This window comes from Urocitellus parryii, chromosome 3 (genome assembly GCF_045843805.1).
Source record: "Urocitellus parryii isolate mUroPar1 chromosome 3, mUroPar1.hap1, whole genome shotgun sequence".
Lineage (NCBI taxonomy): Eukaryota > Metazoa > Chordata > Mammalia > Rodentia > Sciuridae > Urocitellus > Urocitellus parryii.
The window spans coordinates 199,877,745-199,898,084 of record NC_135533.1 but is presented as its reverse complement, the minus strand read 5'-3'; the positions used below and the strand labels follow the sequence as shown (position 1 = coordinate 199,898,084).

The window sequence follows — 20,340 nt, the reverse complement described above, 5'->3', positions numbered from 1 at the left end:
TCTGAGGTTGTACCATCCCCCTTCTGGCTCTGTCGGGGCTTCAGGTAAAGCCTAGGAAGGAAACAACTCCAGAGCAGAACTGGCGTCCTTTCCCACGTAGGGACCTGGTGCTCATGTGGGGCACGCCCTACGCTGGGGGGCTGAGACCTCCACCTTGCTACACCATTCAGACTATACCTAGACTGATACATGTGTCACTTGGGAAGCCCATCTGACAAGGTATGGCAGACCTTAGGAAAGGCCTCCCAAGAAAGTGAATGTGAGCAGGGGCAGAGGGAGGCGAAGACTCCTGGGAATGGCCAAGGGCCAGGGAGGGAAGCGCCTGGGGAGCCAGGGAAGGCGAGGGAAGAAGACAGGGCTAATGAGGCTAGGGCTGATGAGAAATTAGTGAGGCAGAGTCCTAGAAGCTGGGCTTGGCTGCAGGCACCAGCCCAGGAGGACCCTTCCCCAGGTTCACTTAGAGGATAAGAATGGACTGGGGTGGGGGAGGAGAATGTGGAAGCTTGATGACTGGGTAGGAGGTCACCACACAATAATGCAGCTCTGGTCCAGGTGTGGGATGAAGGAGTGAGACTTGGTAGGAATCCGGATATACTCTGAAGTGGGCTGGGAAGTTGGGGATGGGGAGGAATCTCAAGGACTCCCGGGCTTTCATTTGCCTGAGCAACTGGCAGTTCAGGAGCAAACACAAAGATGGGTGGTTGGGGAAGGCTGGCTAGAACTGCTTCCCAGCGTTTGAGTAGAGGGACAGTTCAGCAGAGCAGTACCACAAACACAAATGCTCGACACCACTCGGGAAGCAGGATTTTCATGTAAGATCTGAGTGAGTTGTCACCAATCCCACAAACAAAACAGAGATGCAGTTTCTTCATTTATTTTATTCATAAAATGAGTCCCTTATCTCCTGTTAAAGGGACAGTTTCATGTTCTTAGCTGCCATCCTTTCTCTTCATCTCATGAGCCTAGCTTTGGACAGAGGCATCGTGTGGAGCCCGCTCCCCCCCCCCCCTGCACCGTCAGCTAACCACCCTGCTCCTCTCCCTGCCAGGCTCCACATCTCTGTCCTCCTGGTCTCTCCTGGAGCCGCCCCTCCCAAACATGTGCACAGTTGGCCTCCTCAGTCTCCTGCCTGCTCTCTGCCCTGGACTTCCCTTTATCCTCATCTGCTAGAGCCTTAGCTTTGGCTCTTCCTGCTCAGCTCAACCCTGTGGTCTGGCTCCCACTGCCATATTTCAGCTGTTAAATCTCCCGCAGAAAATGAATTCTGGGAGGACAAAGGACAGGTCTTCATCTGACCATGGCACCTGTCAGTTCCAGGCACACAACAGTCACAATAAATGATGGCTGAATGATTGTATGAACAAAATACTTGGCAAACTTCCTCGGGGAGCACTTTACAACAATTGTCTTTTGAACTTCAGACCCTCCTTTCTTCACAGCAGACACATAACACATTACTGGGCAATATCTTACCACTCAATTAGGAAACTCCTGGCTATAGAAAAAGGCCTGCTTATGAACTAGAACAATTTTTATTGTAAAATTTCTTCTGACTGTAACTAAAATGCACATAAAGTTCTCTTTATATCAGGTAGTTTCAAAAATTTTGAACAATAAAGATTCCTGTTAAGTAATGGCTACTTTCTCCCTTTGTTGCTACCTTTTCCCTCTGTAGAATCTCTATTTGATATTCTTGTTATTCTGTTGCTGGCTTTAATTTTTTTTTTTTTTTTGGCACTGGGGATTGAACCTAGGGGTGCTTTACCACTGAGCTATATCCTCAGCCCTTTTTTTAAAAAAAATTATTTTGAGATAGGGTCTTGTACTTTTGATCTTCCTGCCTCACCCTCATGAGCCACTGGGATTACAGGTGTAACCCTACTTCTCAAAATGTATTATATAATATAGGTTACTATGCTTATAAAACAGTCCACATCCAATCTCTTGCAGGTGTGCGTGGAATAAAAAATATGGAATACCCACAGATTGGTTAATTTCTGATGTTCAATTCTGTTTTTTTTTTTTTTTTTTTTTCAGTGTTGGGGATTGAACACAGGGCCTCACACACACTAGGCAAGTGCTCTACTACTGAGCCCAGGCCCTTAGTACAGTTCTAATGCTCCATATTTGTGAATTCCAAACATCTGATTCTTTAAAAGTTAGATGGAACTCCATGACTTCACAGACAGCTAGTAGTACTTACTCCTCCTTTCTTTTCATGTTCTCTCTTGCCTGCTGCACTCTGGTGTGAATAAACCACTGGAGATTTGCTGGATCACAGAGTACTGGGATGTTAAAATGGCCGAGTTCATGCAAACTTGGAGCATATCTGTCACTGCAATGAAACATATATATAGGGAAAATCACAGACTCTTCCACCCCCTGCCAAGAACTGAAAAGGAATCATCAAGAAAATCCACCTTAAAAACAAAAAACACTGACTTAAACCTCCAATGACTAATCATGTACTACTGAGCCCTGGGTCTGTCCTCTGTAAAACAGCAGTAGCAACTGCCTCATGGTGAGAGTGCGAGATGGAGAAAGAATGCATTTAAGTATACAATGCAGGGCAGGCAGAGCACATGTGCAGTGTGGGTTACTGATTTAATCCTATGAAGTTTGACTGTCCCCAGCATGAGGCAATATATTCAAAGAATGTCCTAGAGATCCAAATACTTCAATACTCTCATGTTGGCTTGTGTCGTGTGCAGAAGAGGGTTGCTAAGATAGTAGTGACATTCTTTTCTTTAATTACTAAGATCCACACTCTGAAATACAAAATAATCTAAAGTCTTTATATACACAATCCACCTAAAAAGAAATCAATCATTTGGCCTAGTTCAAGAATTTACCTGTTCAGGATCATTTGCAAGCCACGGAGACTCCGAGGGTGGAAAGGTGCTCGGCTTTTCAACAGTCTACTATAGAACACGTTGAGAAGGGAGTAATATTCTTCAAGTGTCAACACTGGCTGTAATTCTTCGATATAAATGACCTGTATGCCACCTAGCAGACAGCTGATTTGATCTTCTAAAAGCATCAGCTTCCTCTGTAGGTCAAAATAACTTGGCAACCTTTCAAAAAGCTATAGGATTAAGGAAAAGGAAAGATATATTTAGTTTTATGTTACCATAATAACTCGACCTCAGCATCCCAAAAAATGGCATTGAGAATGTTTAAGAAGAAAATTATTTTTCTAAAAAAGAAAAGTCAAGTAGAAGAAAAAAAATTAACGGAATTCTGGAAATATTTATATTAAAAACAAGTAAGTAAGTCTAGAGATTTTAGATCGGAGTTGAAGAGAATGCAGGAAAAAAAATAAAAGAAATAAGTTCCAAATAAAAACATTCTTGGTAGGAATCTTAAACTAGTTTAGGTGACTAAAGAAGACTTTTAGAAATAAAGTATATGTATGTATTTCAACTCCACATCTCTTTCTTTAAAATTTACTCTTAACTAAATTAAATTAAAAGCAATAAATATTATTGGACATCTACTGTGTTAAGTAGTGGAATGGGCACTTTCAGCATATGATTATGAGCTTGCTCCTTTGCCAGGGCCTCAAAATTGGGGTGCAAGGAAACAAAAGATTCAAATTTAGTGAACTAAGTGCCACATCAGGGCATGTTGATAGGCATTCAAGCAATGGTTTCCAAGGAAGTCTAATTTGACCAATCTTAAAAGGTAAATCGGATTTAGGAAAAGTGGATGAATGTGGTTTTTCTGTGAACATAGTTTTTCCTTTCTCTCATATAATTGCCCAAGAGTATAATTACCAGGTCAAATGCTGAGCACATTTACTTTCATAAGAAAATGCCATGTCCTTTTCCCAGACTGCCTGCATCATTTTGCATTCCCAACAGCAGGGCTAAATGATCCAGGTTTCTCCATCTTCACTAACATTTGGTGGTGATGCTATTTTTCATTTTGGCCACTCTAGTGTGCAGTGATATCTATTGCAGTTTTTTTTTTTTTTTTTTGTGGTGCTGGGGACTGAACCCAAGCCCTCCCACATGCTGGCAAGTGCTCTAGCACTGCATCCTCATCCTCATCCTCATCCTCACTGTAAGTTTTTTTAAACATACATATATATATATATATATATATATATATATTTTAATGTATATATTTTTTAAGTTGCAGGAGGACACAATACCTTTATTTTTATGTGGTGCTGAGGATGGAACCCAGTGCCTCATTCATGCTAGGTGAGTGCTCTACCACTGAGCCACAACCCTAGCCCCCCATCATTGTAAGTTTTGATGGCATTTCCCTAATGGCTAACAATGAACATCTTCTTATGTGCTTGTCATCTGTATATCCTCTTTGGTCTTTTCATTTCTTTAGTTAAAAACAAGCTGTTTCTTGTTTTTACTGCTGGGTGTTGAAAGTTCTTTATGTATTTTAGATACAAAGTTTTATCAGATACGTAGTTTGAACAGCTGCTTGGGCAAAAAACATGCAGATGGCAAATAAACATATGAAAAATGCTCACCATCACTTGTCATTAGAGAAAGGCAAATCAAATTCATAAGTAGAATCACATTCCATTAGAATATTTAAATTCAAAATTTAAAATAAAATGAAAAAGATGAATATCTTTAGGCATTTTCTTAAAAAATTAAAGTACTTAATGAGATGATCCAGCCATTCCATTCTAGGTATTTACCCAAGAGAAAAAAATATATATATCCTCATATTTGTACACTATGCTTATAATAGCTTTATTTGTAAAATCCCAAACAGACCAAACCCAAAGTCCAGCAACAGGTGAATGGATTCACAAATAGTGATACAGTTACAGTATGGCACAGTACACAGAAATGAAAAAGAGTAGCTCTAAATATTTGTGACAATATGGGAAGAATCTCAAAATAAGTAAGCAAAGGAAACCAGAGAAAAAAGTACTCTACACTTGTATAAACTCTAAGAGAGAAGGCAGCTCAATGGTTGAATGGGGAGGGAGTGGTGGGATGGAGGGGAGGGTTTATAGAGGGCCACGAACATCCTTTGCAGGTAATGGATGCATTGGCCATCTTGTTTGTGGTGTTGGTCTCATATATACCTGTCATACTTGCCCACTTATATACTTTATTTTTTTTATTTTTTATTTTTAATATTTATTTTTAGTTGTAGTTGGACACAATACCTTTATTTCACTTATTTATTTTTATGTGGTGCTGAGGATTGAACCCAGGTTCTCGTGCATGCAAGGCGAGCACTCTACCGCTGAGCTACAACCCCAGCCCCACTTATATACTTTAAATGTGTAATTTATTGAATGTCAGTTATACCTCAATAAATCTGTTAAAAACAAACAAAATAAAACAACAGAATGTAGGCTTGTGGGCTGGGCTTCAGAAAAGACCACTTCCTATTACCAGACACAAACTACCTTGAAAATCAGAAAATCCTCCTAAGTATGTGAACTACAGAATACTGAACATCTCATTGGAAGATAGCTAGTGCCATGGTTTAAGGTTTTGTTAGTTCAGAGCAGAGGTGTGCACCTGTAGTCCCAGCTACTTGGGAGACCAAGGTGGGAGGATCACCTGTGCCCAGGAGATCAAGACCACCCTGGGCATCACAATGAAACCTGTTTCAAAAACAAAGACAAAACAAATAAAATTCTGTTAATTCATGTAACAGTACTGCTTGAATCGAAAGTACAGGAATGACAACCCAGTGATGATTTTTTACTTTTCAGCTCTTTCTTACTTTTGTCCAATGGTGATGGACATCCATGGTTCCCAGCATCACATGGCCCACTGCACTCATGCCAGAACGGTCTGTAAATATGACTGTACATCCTGATGACAAAACACAAACTTTTTGGTAATGGTCTAGAGATGCTTCATTCTTTTAGCACTATGCAAATAATTACTTAAATTTAGTTGTAAACTCGGGATAAAATTCAGGAAAAGCCTAAAGACTAAATTTTAGGTCTCTGCTTTATTCAAAGGATCAGATATTAAAATTCAGCTCTGATAAAGTCACTTAGTTTCCACTATAATCTACAAATGTGTATAGCAGCTAAGCGATACTATAAAAGAAAGTAGAAAATGTTTACCTTTTGCTTTCTGAAGCGTTTCCAAGTTCTGCTGAGCTAGGCGGCCTAAACTATGCAGCTGGCTGCAGCGGTGGGCAATGCCCCAGCTCCTCTGCCACCTAGGCCAACAGGGACACAGGTGCATTAGCAGCTGGAACCCCTGAGGGGAGCAAACTCTCACCCCAAATGACTCATTCCTGAGAAAGCTCATGAATTTCTTTCTGAAGTAGGGATAAAGTTATAATTGATCTCACATTTCCAAATGAGATGATCTTTGAAGAAGCAATCAAATAGAAAATGAATTGTTTGCCAGAAGGTAAAAATATAACAACCATTTTCAGGTATCCACAAATTTAAAATAAGCAAATGCACTATGTTGTTTCTATATTAAAATAACAGGGTGGGGCTGAGGGCAGAGCTCTGTGATAGAGCATGTACTCAATGTATGCAAGTTAAGAAAAAAAAGTCTATGTTACTAGACTGCTATAGTTTTGAACTTAAATGTCCCCAAAAGGCCCATGTATTAAAGGCTTAGTCCTCAGCTGTGGCACTATTGGGAGGTGGTAGAATCTTTTTTTTTTTTTTTTTTTTTTTGTACCAGGGATTGAACCCAGGGGTGCTTAACCACTGAGCCATATCCCCAGTCCTTTTGATATTTTACTTTGAGACAGGGTCTCACTAAGTTGCTGAAGCTGGTCTTGAACTTGCAATCCTTCTGCCTCAGCCTCCCAAATTGCTAGGATCATAGGCATGTGTATTATGCCTGGCAGGTGTGGGGCCAAGTGGGAGGTCTTCAGGTCTCTGAGGCCACTAAGATGAATAGTGGAACCTGCTCCTGCATCTTCCTTTCTTTTTTTGCTTCTTGGCCATGAAGCAAGAACTTCTGCTCTGCTATACACTCCCCATCATGGTGTGCTGCTTTGCCACAGGTCAAAAAGCAACAGACCAACCAATCATGGACTGGAAACTTCAAAACTGAGTGAAAACAACCCTTTTCTCTTTGTAAGCTGATTTATCTCAGGTGTTTGTTATGGTGACAGAAAACTAACACACAGAATATGGAGTTAGAACAATCCTCATATCAGGATGGATTGATAAAAGAGCAGCTATAAGCACACACTCAAACACCCCACATGCTGTGAGTCTAACAGCTCTGCTCTGAATTTTCTTATAAGCTACAAAAAAAAGGTGACATTATGGTACCCAAATAGTCACTGAGTTCAATAAAAGACAAAAATACTGAAGATGATGGTTGAAAACAATAAACTGTTTGAGCATGAGAGTGAGTGACACTTCCAGGGCTCTAGTAATGGAAGTCCCAGGACAAAATCATCTGGACCCTTCCTTACTAAGAGATGTTAAGTCTGGTTTCATAATAAATTTCTACTATATATAATTTCCAAGTTTATGAAAACTTAAATAGTTGTGCTATATATGACATGAAATTAAGAATACAACATCCACTTCCTCTTTTTATTTTATAGTTGTAGGTGGATATAATACCCTTATTTTATTTTTATGTGGTGCCGAGGATCTAACCCAGTGCCTCACACATGCTAGGCAAGTGCTCTTCCTCTGAGCCACAACCCCAGCCCCATCACTTCCTCTTTTGCCCATTTTTTAAAGTCTCAAATACCAATTATACATGATAAAAATTACATACATATATATTTATTTATTATATATTACACATATATGGAAAAGGGCATTTTTTTTTTCACAAACTCATCATTAAAGATGCAAATTTTAGCAGCTGGGAAGTCTTACTAGTAGGTGATTTGTGTGTATTTTAACCTCTAAATTAGGTTCTCTTTTTTATTACCTAATATCTGAGAGTTGTAAGAGATGGGACAGCTCCTCTTTTAAACGATCCAGTTCTTTTCTAAGGGGCAAACTATTCTTCAGCTTTTTAACAGCACTTTTCCCATTGTTATCTAACCAGGATCTAGAAAGAAAGAAAGAGTCATACACTTTGCAATGCTAACTATAATGTTAAAAGACATATGTGTCATCTTAAAGCAGCTCCAATGTTACACTGAGTTTTCAGTCAAACCTTTACTTCTAACAAGTCATTCTTCTTAAGAAATATCTACTTTTAAGAGAGGCTGTCTGGAGGACTGCCAGCACCTGCCAAGTAACATTCTAGTTATGACAATTTCCTTTATAGACTATAAAAAAATAAATTTAATTCACACCAAAAATGTCACTAGATTTCTGGAGATGGGATAATTTTTAAGAAAGTAAAGATAATTCTAAATCTTTCATTTAGGTTTGCTGCAGCATTCAAGAGACTGTATTATATACAAATGGAAGAAATGATTTACAGTAGAAGGGGTAGAGAGAGAAAAGGGGAGGGGAGGGGAGGGGAGGGGAGGGGAAGGGGGATAGTAGAGAATAGGACAGACAGCAGAATACATCAGACACTAGAAAGGCAATTTGTCAATCAATGGAAGGGTAACTGATGTGATTCAGCAATCTGTATATGGGGTATAATTGGGAGTTCATAACCCACTTGAATCAAATTGTGAAATATGATGTATTAAGAACTATGTAATGTTTTGAACGACCAACAATAAAAAAAAAGAAAAAAAAAGAAAAAAAGAGAGACTGTATTATATCAGATCCTCATTTATATCAGCTACACACACATGAGAGCAGAACTAATAATTATACAGCAAGTGAGCAAATAATATTATAGTAGGGCTCATGAGCAAACAATATTATAGTAGGGCTCATAAGCTGTTAAAATCAAACCCAAAGAGTTTGACACCAATGACATTAAGAAGTGGCCACACCTTGAGGAAGGAACTTGAAAATAATTGTTTGTGGACTGTAGCTTTGTAGAATTCAATTTCTCCCTTTATTTTAAGCTTGGATTTCAGTACTCCAAGTTCTCAGTGCATCTTCCCTTATCCCTCTATCCAAATCCTTCCACTGGTCAGCCTTACAGATTTAGTTCTTTGGCCACAAGGTTTCCCAAAATACCTGCTCCTTCCAGGTGGGTCTCTTCACTAACCTGGTGCTCATTTGCACCTCCATTTCTTTTCATCCAACTAAATGCCCAGTGTAAGTCTCATTTCAACTACATCAGCTATATAATACAATAGGCTCAGTAGAAAGATGTTCTCCAATTCTTATTTCTTAGAATATTTCCCTAGATAGTCTTATAAGAAAAAAAATATAAAAAAAAATACTTTAAGGATTAGCAGGGGACAGCTTTCAGAAAGGAGTGGAAAGAGAGGCTATGTGGCTTTCCAGAAAGCAGCACTGCCTAATGGAGACTGTCTCTTACTGGGTGCTCTGAGCATCATGACATGGATGTTTTTGCTGGTGCTCAGGGACTCTGGCTCCCCAAGGGAAGTCTGGAGAAATGAAAAGACCTGGGTAGAGCCCTGTGGGCTGAAGAGCTGTTGCAGATGTGTGGGTGGGGGTAGAATGGCAAGGTGACTACAGGCTGAAGGAAGGTTTCAGAGTCCTAGATATAGTGGTGGGTTGCGATCTAGGCATAGGTGTGCAAGAGAAAACTCCAGAAGAGTGGGGGGAAATATATCCAAAGAACAAACAGACATGTTATGGAGCTCATCATCAAGGGGGCACCTGAAACCCTTGTGGAATATGTCAGTGAAAGTCACATAATAAAATCATGCTGCAGAATTCACATGTCCATCTCAAAAACACGGGCAAAAACCTTTAAACTTTCCTTCATAGTCACTTTAAAGGTTTATGATGTTGTGATCTAAATCATTTAGAAAAGTATTCAGTTTAGAATCAAACAAATCATTATGTATTCAAACATTTATTCTCAATATATATTGCATTGAGTTGTGGATAAAAAGAAATAAAGTCCCTGCTGTAAAGGAAGACATACCTAATAAGGAAAAATAGAGAGAAACAATAAAAACAGAATAGGAGAAAATAGAATACTATCAGAAGAGAGGAAGCAACAATTAATTCTCCCTGGAAGGTTCTGTAGAACAGGTGATGTGTGATCTGGAACCTAAGACATGTATCTTGATTTTCCTAGGTAGATAACTAAGAGGGGAGGGCATGCCAATCATGCAAGTACATAGGACCTATAAGATAAATCAATATGCTCAGATTATATGACACCCGCATAAGGTCAGGAGATGAGACTGAAGAGGTAGGGCAGGAGGAAGCAGACCACAGAGGCTCTTGCATGCCAGGATTAAGAAGTGGGACCTCATCCTCTAGGAAAAGGTGTTTAAAATTGATTCATGAATTTGGAACAGCAGTCAATGATCATTCCTTTAAGAATATTAGCAAACATTTTGTTACTTTTGAATGGTATGTGATAAATAAGAAATTAAATAAAAATATCTTAACTTATATCACTATTATTAGGTATTACGTTACATTTTTCAACCTTCCTTCACTTATTAATACATGTTATTCAGTTTACTTTAAATCATGTAAGAGAAAGCATAATGAATGAAGTATCAAATGACATACCATGTTTGGTTTGGGGATCAAAATGTCTTAAAATGTAGGTTGAAGGGCTGGGGGTGTAGCTCAATGGGAGAGCGCTCACCTAGTATGCACGAGGCCCTGGGTTCCATCCCCAGTTCCGCCAAAAAAAAAAAAAAGTATATTGAAATATAATCTTTTAATTATGCATTCATGACTCTAGAATTCTTCCTATTAATATATAAAAATCAACTGGTCTAGTTAACAATTTTTATTAACAAATTTTAACTATTTTGGAGATAAATATGTATTTTAATTCACAAAGATGAAGATATGTGTTTCCTAGCTCTGGCCACAGAAGATCAATAGCAATTAAGTATGTGGAGCACATAGATGCTGGTTTCTAATAAACACTCCCTACTAAAAAGAACCAAAGCTTCTTAGAAAAATGGCTGAACCAAACAGTGGGGCAGAGACAGTTCAGATGAGCTTGGAACATCTTGATGAACTAGAATGAAATGGAGTACTCAAGGAATGCTGGGAACACAGGAATCAGTTAAAAGGAAACATTTGGCAACCAGGAAAGCAATGTGATTCAGGCAAGAATCGTCAGTGAATTAGAGTTAGAGGGTAAATAAATATCTGATAAATAAAAGGATATTTACATAGTCCTAAGTATCTCCTCAAAAAACAAACAATAACAACAACAACAAAAAACCTAATTAAAGGGGAAAACAATAACTTTTCTGTGGAAAAAAAATGGGTGTTGTACTTTGGATCTTGAATGCCCCCAACTGCTCACATGTTGAAGGCTTGGTGTCTAGCCTATGGTGCTATCAGGAGGTAATGGAACTTTCTGGAGGTGAAGCCAAGTAGGAGAAAGTTAAATCATTGGGGATGTGCCCTTGAAGGGGACACTGGTATGCCAGCCCCTTCCTTTTCTATTTTTTGGCTTCTGGTTGCAAGAAGGTGAACCAGACCTCCTTATTACATGCTCCTTCATGACATACTGGGCTGCCACAGGCCTAAAGCAAGAGGGCCAATCAGCCGTGTACCAAAATCTCTGACACTATGACCCAAAATAAACCTTTCCTCCTTATAAGTTGTTTATCTCAGGTATTTTGTCATAGTGATTCGAAGATAACTAACAGAGTTAGGGAAATAAGAGATATGAAATCCTTCAAATTAATACAGGTGTAACTTCACCATCAGCACTCTAAGGCATGATGGTGAAGGCATTTAGTCTACACTACAGTTCACTTTGAGGGCCCCAAGAGAGAATTCCTTTTCTTGCCTTTGTTCTGCACAGTTCTGTTCTCTCTCATTGTACCCTGCTAGGATCCTCTACTCTAAAATTACACTTTTTAAAAGCTAAATTCAAACCACGTGAGGTGTGATGATCCAGTTCAGGTTACAAAGATAATAATGCTCAAGAAATATAATCTAAGGCCCCTAAAATAAGCATTAAAAACTGAATACAACTATCCATTATAATTCTATGTCATTATTAATTTCACTTTTGAAGCTAAGAAAACAAAGATTCTATCTGGCTAATAATATATTTACATCAATGTCTGTCAAGATAATCAGCTATTGACAACTGGATTGAAAAATAATGATCAATAAATTGGAGAGTTAAATTTTCCCTGGCTAATTTCTAAAACAATGTTGCTACCCTTTTTAAGGGTAGAATGAGGAGACAAAAATGAATTTTTTGAGTCTGTGTTGATAACTGTCAAAAAAAGACCTTGAATTTAAAATCAAGTATACCTTGGAGGAGATCATAGTATCACAACTAATTCATCTAAACTCAGACCTATGACATGTGTCTCTTGCTAAAATCAGCAGTTATCTTTTAGTGAATATTAATGAAATTAACAGGGCACTATAAGAAAAATGACCATCTACATTCATTAATAAGATACTTCCATTGCTACCATCTTTATTAAGCTACTTTATGTTTCCATATTATTAAACTGTGAGTCCTCCAACTCATTCATATTAATTCTTTAAGTTCTTTTTTTCTTGGTACCAGGGATTGAACTCAGGGACCCTGAAACACTAAGCCACATCCCCAGCCTTATTTTGTATTTTATTTAGAGACAGGGTCTCACTGAGTTGCTTAGTGCCTCGCTGTTGCTAAGGCTGGCTTTGAACTCTCGATCTTCCTCGTCTCAGCCTCCTGAGCTGCTGGGATTACAGGAGTACACCACCACACCTGGCTCTTTAAATTCGTTAATACAGGTCAATAAAATGGATGTATGAGTAAATAAGTTCACAAAGAGATGATTAAAACATGTTTCTTACTCTTTTTTAAATATATATATATTTTTGTAATTGTACACGATAACTTTATTTATTTTTATGTGTGCTGAGGATCGAACCCAGGGCCTTGCACATTCGAGGGGAGCGCTCTACTGCTGAACCATAACCCCAGCCTGAAAACATTACTCTTTTTTTTTTTTTTTTTTAATATTTATTTTCTAGTTCTCGGCAGACACAACATCTTTGTTGGTATGTGGTGCTGAGGATCGAACCCGGGCCGCACGCATGCCAGGCAAGCCTGCTACCGCTTGAGCCACATCCCCAGCCCGAAAACATTACTCTTAAGAGCCTATCAGTATAATAAAACAAAGTCTACTGCATTTATTAAAGACTAAAGATTTTTATTAGAGGAATGTTTAAAAAGAGAAATGATAAAGACTCTGAGTAGACAAGAAAGTCTGATGAATGCCACTTATCTTGTTGAACTTCCATTTTATAGTTTTAATCTTTTTCTCCATTGTTTTGCCAGCTAACTAGCTCTTGGTTCTGGGCACTTGGGGACAGTCTTTTCATAATGGCTACATAACCTCTAGCTCACTCAACTGAGCCACAGACTAACTGCTTCTTTGAAGTTCTGACACTTAAGCCCCTTCAACTGTCATTTGTGTCTTATCTTATCCAATCTCATTTCCTTTCTATACCCTTTAGGCCAGACATTTCCCAGGCCCCCCTCCCCACCCTTTTTTTTGGCTCAGCACACAGGTAAGCAGAGCAACATCCTCAGAGGGTAAGAAGTTGGACTTGTATCTCAGACATCCAAGGCTGAGCAGATCCCTGTCATCCCCTGCTCATGGCAATCATTTCAATTCCCAATACAGTCTCTAGGGCAGCTGCCCTTCATCCTTCCCTCTGTTTTTCCAAATCAAATTTCCAGTATATCAACTTTTATCCCACCCTGATGCTCTTCACTTTTACCCTTCTTACTATCTCATTAATTCTGGACTAAAATTATCATTCCCAATCTCATGTTTTCATTTCGGTTTTGTTTACAGAATAGAATTTGAACAATTAAAATCTAGGTTTAGGGCTGGAGTTATGGCTCAGTGGTAGAGCACTTGCCTCAAATGTTTGAGGTACTGGGTTTGATCCTCCGCACCACATAAAATAAATAAAGGTATTGTGTTTATCTATAACTAAAAAAAATTGTATTTTAAAAACTCTAGGTTTAGGGAGGTGATTTATCCATTAGTAATAACACATATGAACAAATACCATGGCTGGACTCTTACACAGGTACACAAACATGTGCCCTCAGATGCACATTTGTCCCCCTTTCTGGACTGGATTTTGGAATCTAGATAGAGAACAAGTGAGGAGTTCTAGAGTTAGTATAGATAATCCCCATGAAGCAGATAATAAGCCACTGGATAGTTAAGGCTCATTTCCTAAACTGCAGCAAGCCAGAATCCCTTGGTAAAGGACTGGATGCTTTAGATTCAGCCATAGAAAAGGAATGTGATGGGTCCTTATGGAGTCTAAAAATGACTTTCTCAAAAAACATTAATGGTGGTTTAGCAAACAAGACACGCCAAAAGACAGAGAAATATTTTGTATCTGTTTTTCATAATTAAAAACATTAGTTTGGCAAGTAATCTATTCAAGATGACATTTTATAATGCTTCACTGTATTTTTTTGAATATACTTCTTAGTTGTAGATGGACACAATACTTTATTTTATTTGTTTTTATTTTTATGTGGTGCCAGGGATCGAACCCAGTGCTTCATGTATGCTAAGTAAGCACTCTACCACTAAGCCACAACCTTGGCCCCTCCTTGTATTTTTTCAGTGTTATGGATTATTATACTAAAGTACACCACTAGTGAACTCTCAAAAAAAAAAAAAAAAGAAAAAAGAAATGCTGCTCAATATGTAAAGAAGCTTGAAAATCTTCCACAGTCTTAGATACAGTCCTATTCCATATACTAGGTGCAACTTGGAACAGAATTTCAAAAACTTAAAATAATCTCTTACATATATTTAGAATCAAAAGACTTAAAAAAACAAAAAACAGTTGGAAATATTTTGGCAATGTTAAGAAATAAATATATCTTTTTCATAATGGTTACTGGAGTAATGATATTGATAGGATTAGTTTTCCTGGAAAATTAGACTTGAATTTTAAACATGAACTACAAATGCAGTTTAGTTAAATACAAACTTTTACATACTTTAGGGTTGTTTCTATTCTCGAGACTTGTTCAAGGTCTTCTTCAGGGTCCTTGAATCCAGTAAAGGAGTAGTAAGACTTGTCCCATTTGATGGGCCTGTCAGACATCCTTTTAGTTTCTTTGAGAGGCTGGGAATGCACATTAGTGTTCATGCTTTGGATATGTTCAACAGATAAACTGCAGGAGTTGAGAATATATAATACTGTGCTTAGAAGATCTCTGGTGTGCAAAGTAAATTTGACTGCTCGAAATCCTAGAGAATATAATTCCCCCAAACAATTAATACAGATGATTATTTGCTGTAGCTTAAAAATCTTTCCATGCAACATTTATAAAATCAAAATCTTTCAAAACATTCCATTACTGATTAAAATTCATCTGTGAATGGGAAATTGCTGGCCTCTCTCCAAAACTATACAATGCTATTTTTACCTTCACGAATTGCTTTAACATCAGCTGCGTTCTAGTTCAGTGACTAACCCCATTCCCACCCAAGAAGGGGTTCAAATTATCGTCAATGCTGCCCATGAATGTGGTCTCTGAACAGATAGGAAAGCTGCTCTATGAGCAGGTCTCCCCAAAGTCCAATACAGAGAGTGAGCATGTGAGCTCCTGCAGTGTTACAGTGGCTCAGATGAGGAGGGTAGGTTGTCTAGTCTGTGGTTACAGAAACCCATCTTGAATTTTCTTGTCCATTTACTTGCCCACCCAACTAGCTAGTAACATAATACTTTTAGTAGTGATTAAAAATTACCTAATTGTTGGGCTAGGTATGCAGCTTAGTCATACAGCATTTGCCTAACCATGTGCAAAGCCCTGGGTTCCAGCCCCAGTATTGCAGAAAAAAAAAAAAAAAAAAAGATCTAATTGCTTAAAAGTTAGTTCTTTGGGTGGGACCCGGGTTCGATCCTCAGCACCACATAAAAATAAAGGCATTATGTTGTGTCCATCTACACCTAATAAATAAATAAATATATTTTTTAAAAAAAGTTAGTGCTTCTACAGTCTGATTTTGATGTTGGGCAAAGTTTGGAAACCTAAATTGTTAAATCGTCAACAGGAAATCCATTACGCTGATTTCTTCCTTGATCAACACTCGCTACCTTGGAAGTGCTCAAGAGCTACACAGGCTATTTCCCTCATTGCAGAGTTTTCTTGGACAGTGTTGGTCTAACCTTTTCTATGTGCTTGTGTATTACACACACACACATGCATATGTGCTTACATGGTTTGCATAGTTCATTTTTAATATATAAATGGTGTCAATCTGGATATGTTATTTTGAAATTGCCTTTGCCACTTAATGTTGGTGACTCTTTCACATCTCTATGTATAAATCAGCTTCATTCTTTTTAGCAGCTACATACTAGTCCACTTCATGACTTATAGTATAATTTATTTAATGATTTCCAATAGTGATGGACTTATAAGTTGATTTCAGTTTTTCACCATTCCATACTAGACTGAAATGTGTTTTCTTGTCTTTGCAACTGATGATACCAAAATTGAAATCATTCTCAGAGATACATCTTCTGTTTGCCACAGACTTATAAAATACAGAATGTGCAAACTGAGAGATTTTTAACCTAATTCATTTGATGATGAAGTGAATGCTACAGGAAAGAGAGTTTCTTCAGTTAGTGAAGGAGGATAAGAAAATCCATATCCTGCATTTTAGGTGAGGAAGAAATAGTTTTTCCTTAAAATAGCTAAGTCAAGGAAGAAATTTGTTTCTCTCTTAATTTATCAATTTATTATTTAACCCAATGAAAGGACTGCTATATACTAAGGATTGCCTATATCAGAGTGCACATGTCTTTGGGTAGCAAATAGTACCTAATTATTTCAAATTATACCTGAATACTGAGGCTAAGCATTTTTAAAATTTTTATTTGTTCTTTTTAGTTATACATGGCAGAATGTATTTTGATATAATATATGTACATGGGAGGCTAACCATTTTTATTGTCTATATATATGGATTATTTCCTGAGCTGTTCTTCATTGACTTTGCCCATTTTTTTTTTTTTTAATGATGATCTGCTGTGTTCTCTTTTTGATTTGTAAGAACTCTTTATATATTAACTTTGTCTTTTGGTCATTTATGTTACGTTTTCTCTCATTCTTAATGTTTTTCAATAACTTAGTTTTGTTTAATAAATAGTTGAAAACAATCTTTAACTGAAAGTAGAAGATTTTTTTTATCTTTATATAGTCAGAGCTGGCCACAGTGATTTGTTTTAGCATTAATTCACAGAAAGTTCTTAAAACTTATTTTAACAATAAACCTTATTTTCTCATGGGCAATCAAGAAAATATGGAACTGAAGAAATGACTAGGCTTTTAAAAATTTCAATGTCTTAATAATATAAAATGGTTCTTAAAATTTCTGTGATAAAAAAACAAGAGTAAATGTTTTATCTTACTAACATCTTAATTACCAATGAAAGGCTGATTAATGATTTTTAGTATTCTAAGAAAAAAAATTGATTTTAATTTTACAATTGGATAAAAATGTTAAAGAAAAATGTGTTTAAAGGCTTTGTTAAAGTGCCAATCTGTGTCATAAAGGCAAAGGCAAAAAATGAGTACTAGCAATATTTTAAAGAATCATCAATAGACAGTATGGTTTATAAATCAAACCACTGGGCTAGAAATAAGGGAACATTAGCTCTAGTATCAGCTTTGCCCTTAATTTGCTGTGTGGAGCTAAGTTTCATTCTAAGCTTTCAAATTCAGCTTATTCTTTAACTACATATATATTCAATATTTAAGCTAGTGGTGATAGTGGCAAGTAGTAGTTGTAGACCTCAGAGTGACTCTCCTAGATACATACAAATAGACGGGAGATACTATTTTAAGAACTGTAAAAGGCATAATTTGCCTCTATTAATTTCATCTGTTTTCTTGGAGAAACCTAAGAATACTGATGTTATTAGTATGATGTTTCTTCAATTCCTAGCCTTTTTTTTTTTTTTTTTAAGGTACTGGGGACTGAACCTAGGTTGATCTACTGCTGAGTTATATCTCAGCCCTTTTTTTTTTCATTTTGAAATAGGGTATTGCTAAGTTGCTGAGGCTTGCCTCACACTTTTGATTCTCCTGTCTCAGCCTCCCAAGCAGCTGGGATTAAAGATTTGCGCTATTGAGCCTGGAAAATTCCTAGACTAATCTTGAAGTTTAATAATAAAAACACTATCCATTAAGTAACACTATGAACACTTGGTCTGAAACTAGAAAACAATATGTCTCACGTGACTCTCATAGCTAAGAAGGGCATATTTACAATGGTTTAAACAAATAATGATTATTTACACTTTCAAAGGGAATTGTATCACTTAAAATGATACAGTTACTATTTATTGTTATTTACAGCATTCTTCAACACAGCTGTTTCTTTAAAAAAGGTCTATGAGTTGACTTTTTTCCTCTGGATAATGACAAACAAGGGGTGATTTTAAGTAAAACTCTAAATCAGAGGTAGATGGAGAACTGTCAAGAAAAGGAATTTGTGATTCTTATCTCCCATAGGAGAGGAAAAGACTGGAGAATATATAGCATGAAATTCTGGTCCCTGAAAAGGCCAGGTGTGAAGCCATCATCAGCATTGAGACTCTCCTCAGGCAATCTTTAGATGGAGCCCTTCCCTTTACACCCTAGGTCCTGAGCGCCTCCTGAACATTAAGCAGAAGTGAGGGATCTCCAGTGGTCTCTACACAGCACTCTGGGGTCTTCACCTTGATCAATGAAGACCCCAAAGTTAAGTTAAAGTCACACAGCTCATCACTGGTAGAGTTAGACACAGATTCTAGGTCTCAAAAGACTTCCCAAATTCTGTTCCCAAAACAAATAATAGTTTGTTTAAAAAAATTATAATGCATTTTCTAATTGTTTTAGCCTTTACTCACAAAAAGCTCTTAGTAAATCTTCAAATGGTTTTAAGTTTATTCTAAAAATAAGGTTACTCCCTCAAGGATTGCCAAAGGAGATCTCTCTCTCTCTCTCTCCACACACACACACACACACACACACACACACACACACGATAAAAGATAGGCCTTCAAAGCTTTTTACCTACCAAAATATTTGTCCTCAATGAAGAATTACTGATCATAACTAAAACCATGACAAAAAGTACTGGGAAAAAGGCTGTGTTACAGTTGGTTAGATTTTCAAAACAGCATGAGGTGGGAGTTCAGAGACCTGGATTCAAGGTCACAGTCTATCTCTAGGGTCTTGGGAAAGTCACTGAACATTCCTGTTACAACTGGGCAAATACTATCAACCTCTTAGGTACTGTTGGCACTAAATGAGAGAATACAAACTATAGTTTTTAGAAGTATAAATTGTCATAGACATGCTTAACACTTAAGACAACACTGAAATAAGGAGACAAACAGGTACTTCAGTTTTACGGACAAGACAGTTAAAAAAAAAAAAAAAACCACAAAAAATGGCTTATCCAAAGACATGCAGTTAGGAATAGAATCTAACTCTAAAAAAAACAATGAATTAAGTGATACTGTTTTTCAATGACCAAGGCTTCAATCCAAAGGTATTCCTTAGCAAGGTCAAAATTAATGAATATATGTAGCATGCAGTTTGCAAGGGACACACTAGAAATAAGACCACGTACCGGGAGAACTAAAGGGTTCCTGGCCATCAGAGGGGTTCTGGTCTGTTTCTCTTACATAAAATGTAAGTGGAGTTGGTTTCAAAGACTTGAAGCCTGGTTTCTGGAGGTTTTCTAAGTAGACACTTAATCTTTTAAGAGAATTTTCATTGACTTCCTGGAAAAAAGTATGAATAGCATTTAAGACAAAATAGATAAAGGACACAAGAGAAACTGTATCTAACCTTTTAAACATTATTGAGGGTATTTAATAATCTAGTTTAAAAAATTGGGATTTTCCTTTTTCTTCGTGCAATGGGGATTGAATCCAGACACTTGAACATGCTGGGCAAGTGCTCTACCACTAAGCCACATTCCCAGCCCTATAGAGCTCTTATCAGTGAAGTACTAGGGAATCAAGACGAAGACAAAGTTGATGTAGAAGATATCTATGAACTGCTATGGAGTGATTTCCAGCATATACTGTCATGTGAAAAGAAGAAATGCGCTTTAGTGAAGGAACAGCTCTATAGAAGAATGGCATCAATAATCATGCTTCTTGTTACTCTAAGCCTCCTCTCAGGCACACAGTGTGATTGGAAATTAGAAGTAATCATTGTTTATTTTCATATGTTGAATTTATTATAATATGATGTTCTTAGCTATGAGAGTCCATAAGTCAGGTACATTTTTTGCTAGTGTGATGAAATCTTCCAAATTATTTTTGATACATGTTTCTATTTTTGTCAAAAAACAAAG

At 37.3% G+C, this 20,340-nt stretch overlaps 1 protein-coding gene across 7 annotated transcripts in view; it reads right to left on the bottom strand.

Moving 5' to 3' along the window:
• Tcaim (T cell activation inhibitor, mitochondrial) overlaps positions 1-20,340 on the bottom strand; it is a 35,038-nt gene that overhangs the window by 2,441 nt on the left and 12,257 nt on the right. For 6 of the 7 annotated variants that reach the window (XM_026408094.2, XM_026408092.2, XM_026408093.2 and 3 more), the window contains 7 exons: positions 19,606-19,759; positions 14,970-15,222; positions 7,872-7,994; positions 6,071-6,168; positions 5,719-5,810; positions 2,853-3,085; positions 2,204-2,335 (listed from right to left, as the gene is read on the bottom strand). In XM_026408094.2, coding sequence (XP_026263879.1) covers positions 2,204-2,335; positions 2,853-3,085; positions 5,719-5,810; positions 6,071-6,168; positions 7,872-7,994; positions 14,970-15,222; positions 19,606-19,759 — 1,085 coding nt within the window. Of the gene's footprint in view, positions 1-2,203; positions 2,336-2,852; positions 3,086-5,718; positions 5,811-6,070; positions 6,169-7,871; positions 7,995-14,969; positions 15,223-19,605; positions 19,760-20,340 lie in introns of those variants that run through there. The other variant, XM_026408097.2, reaches the window with a different exon arrangement.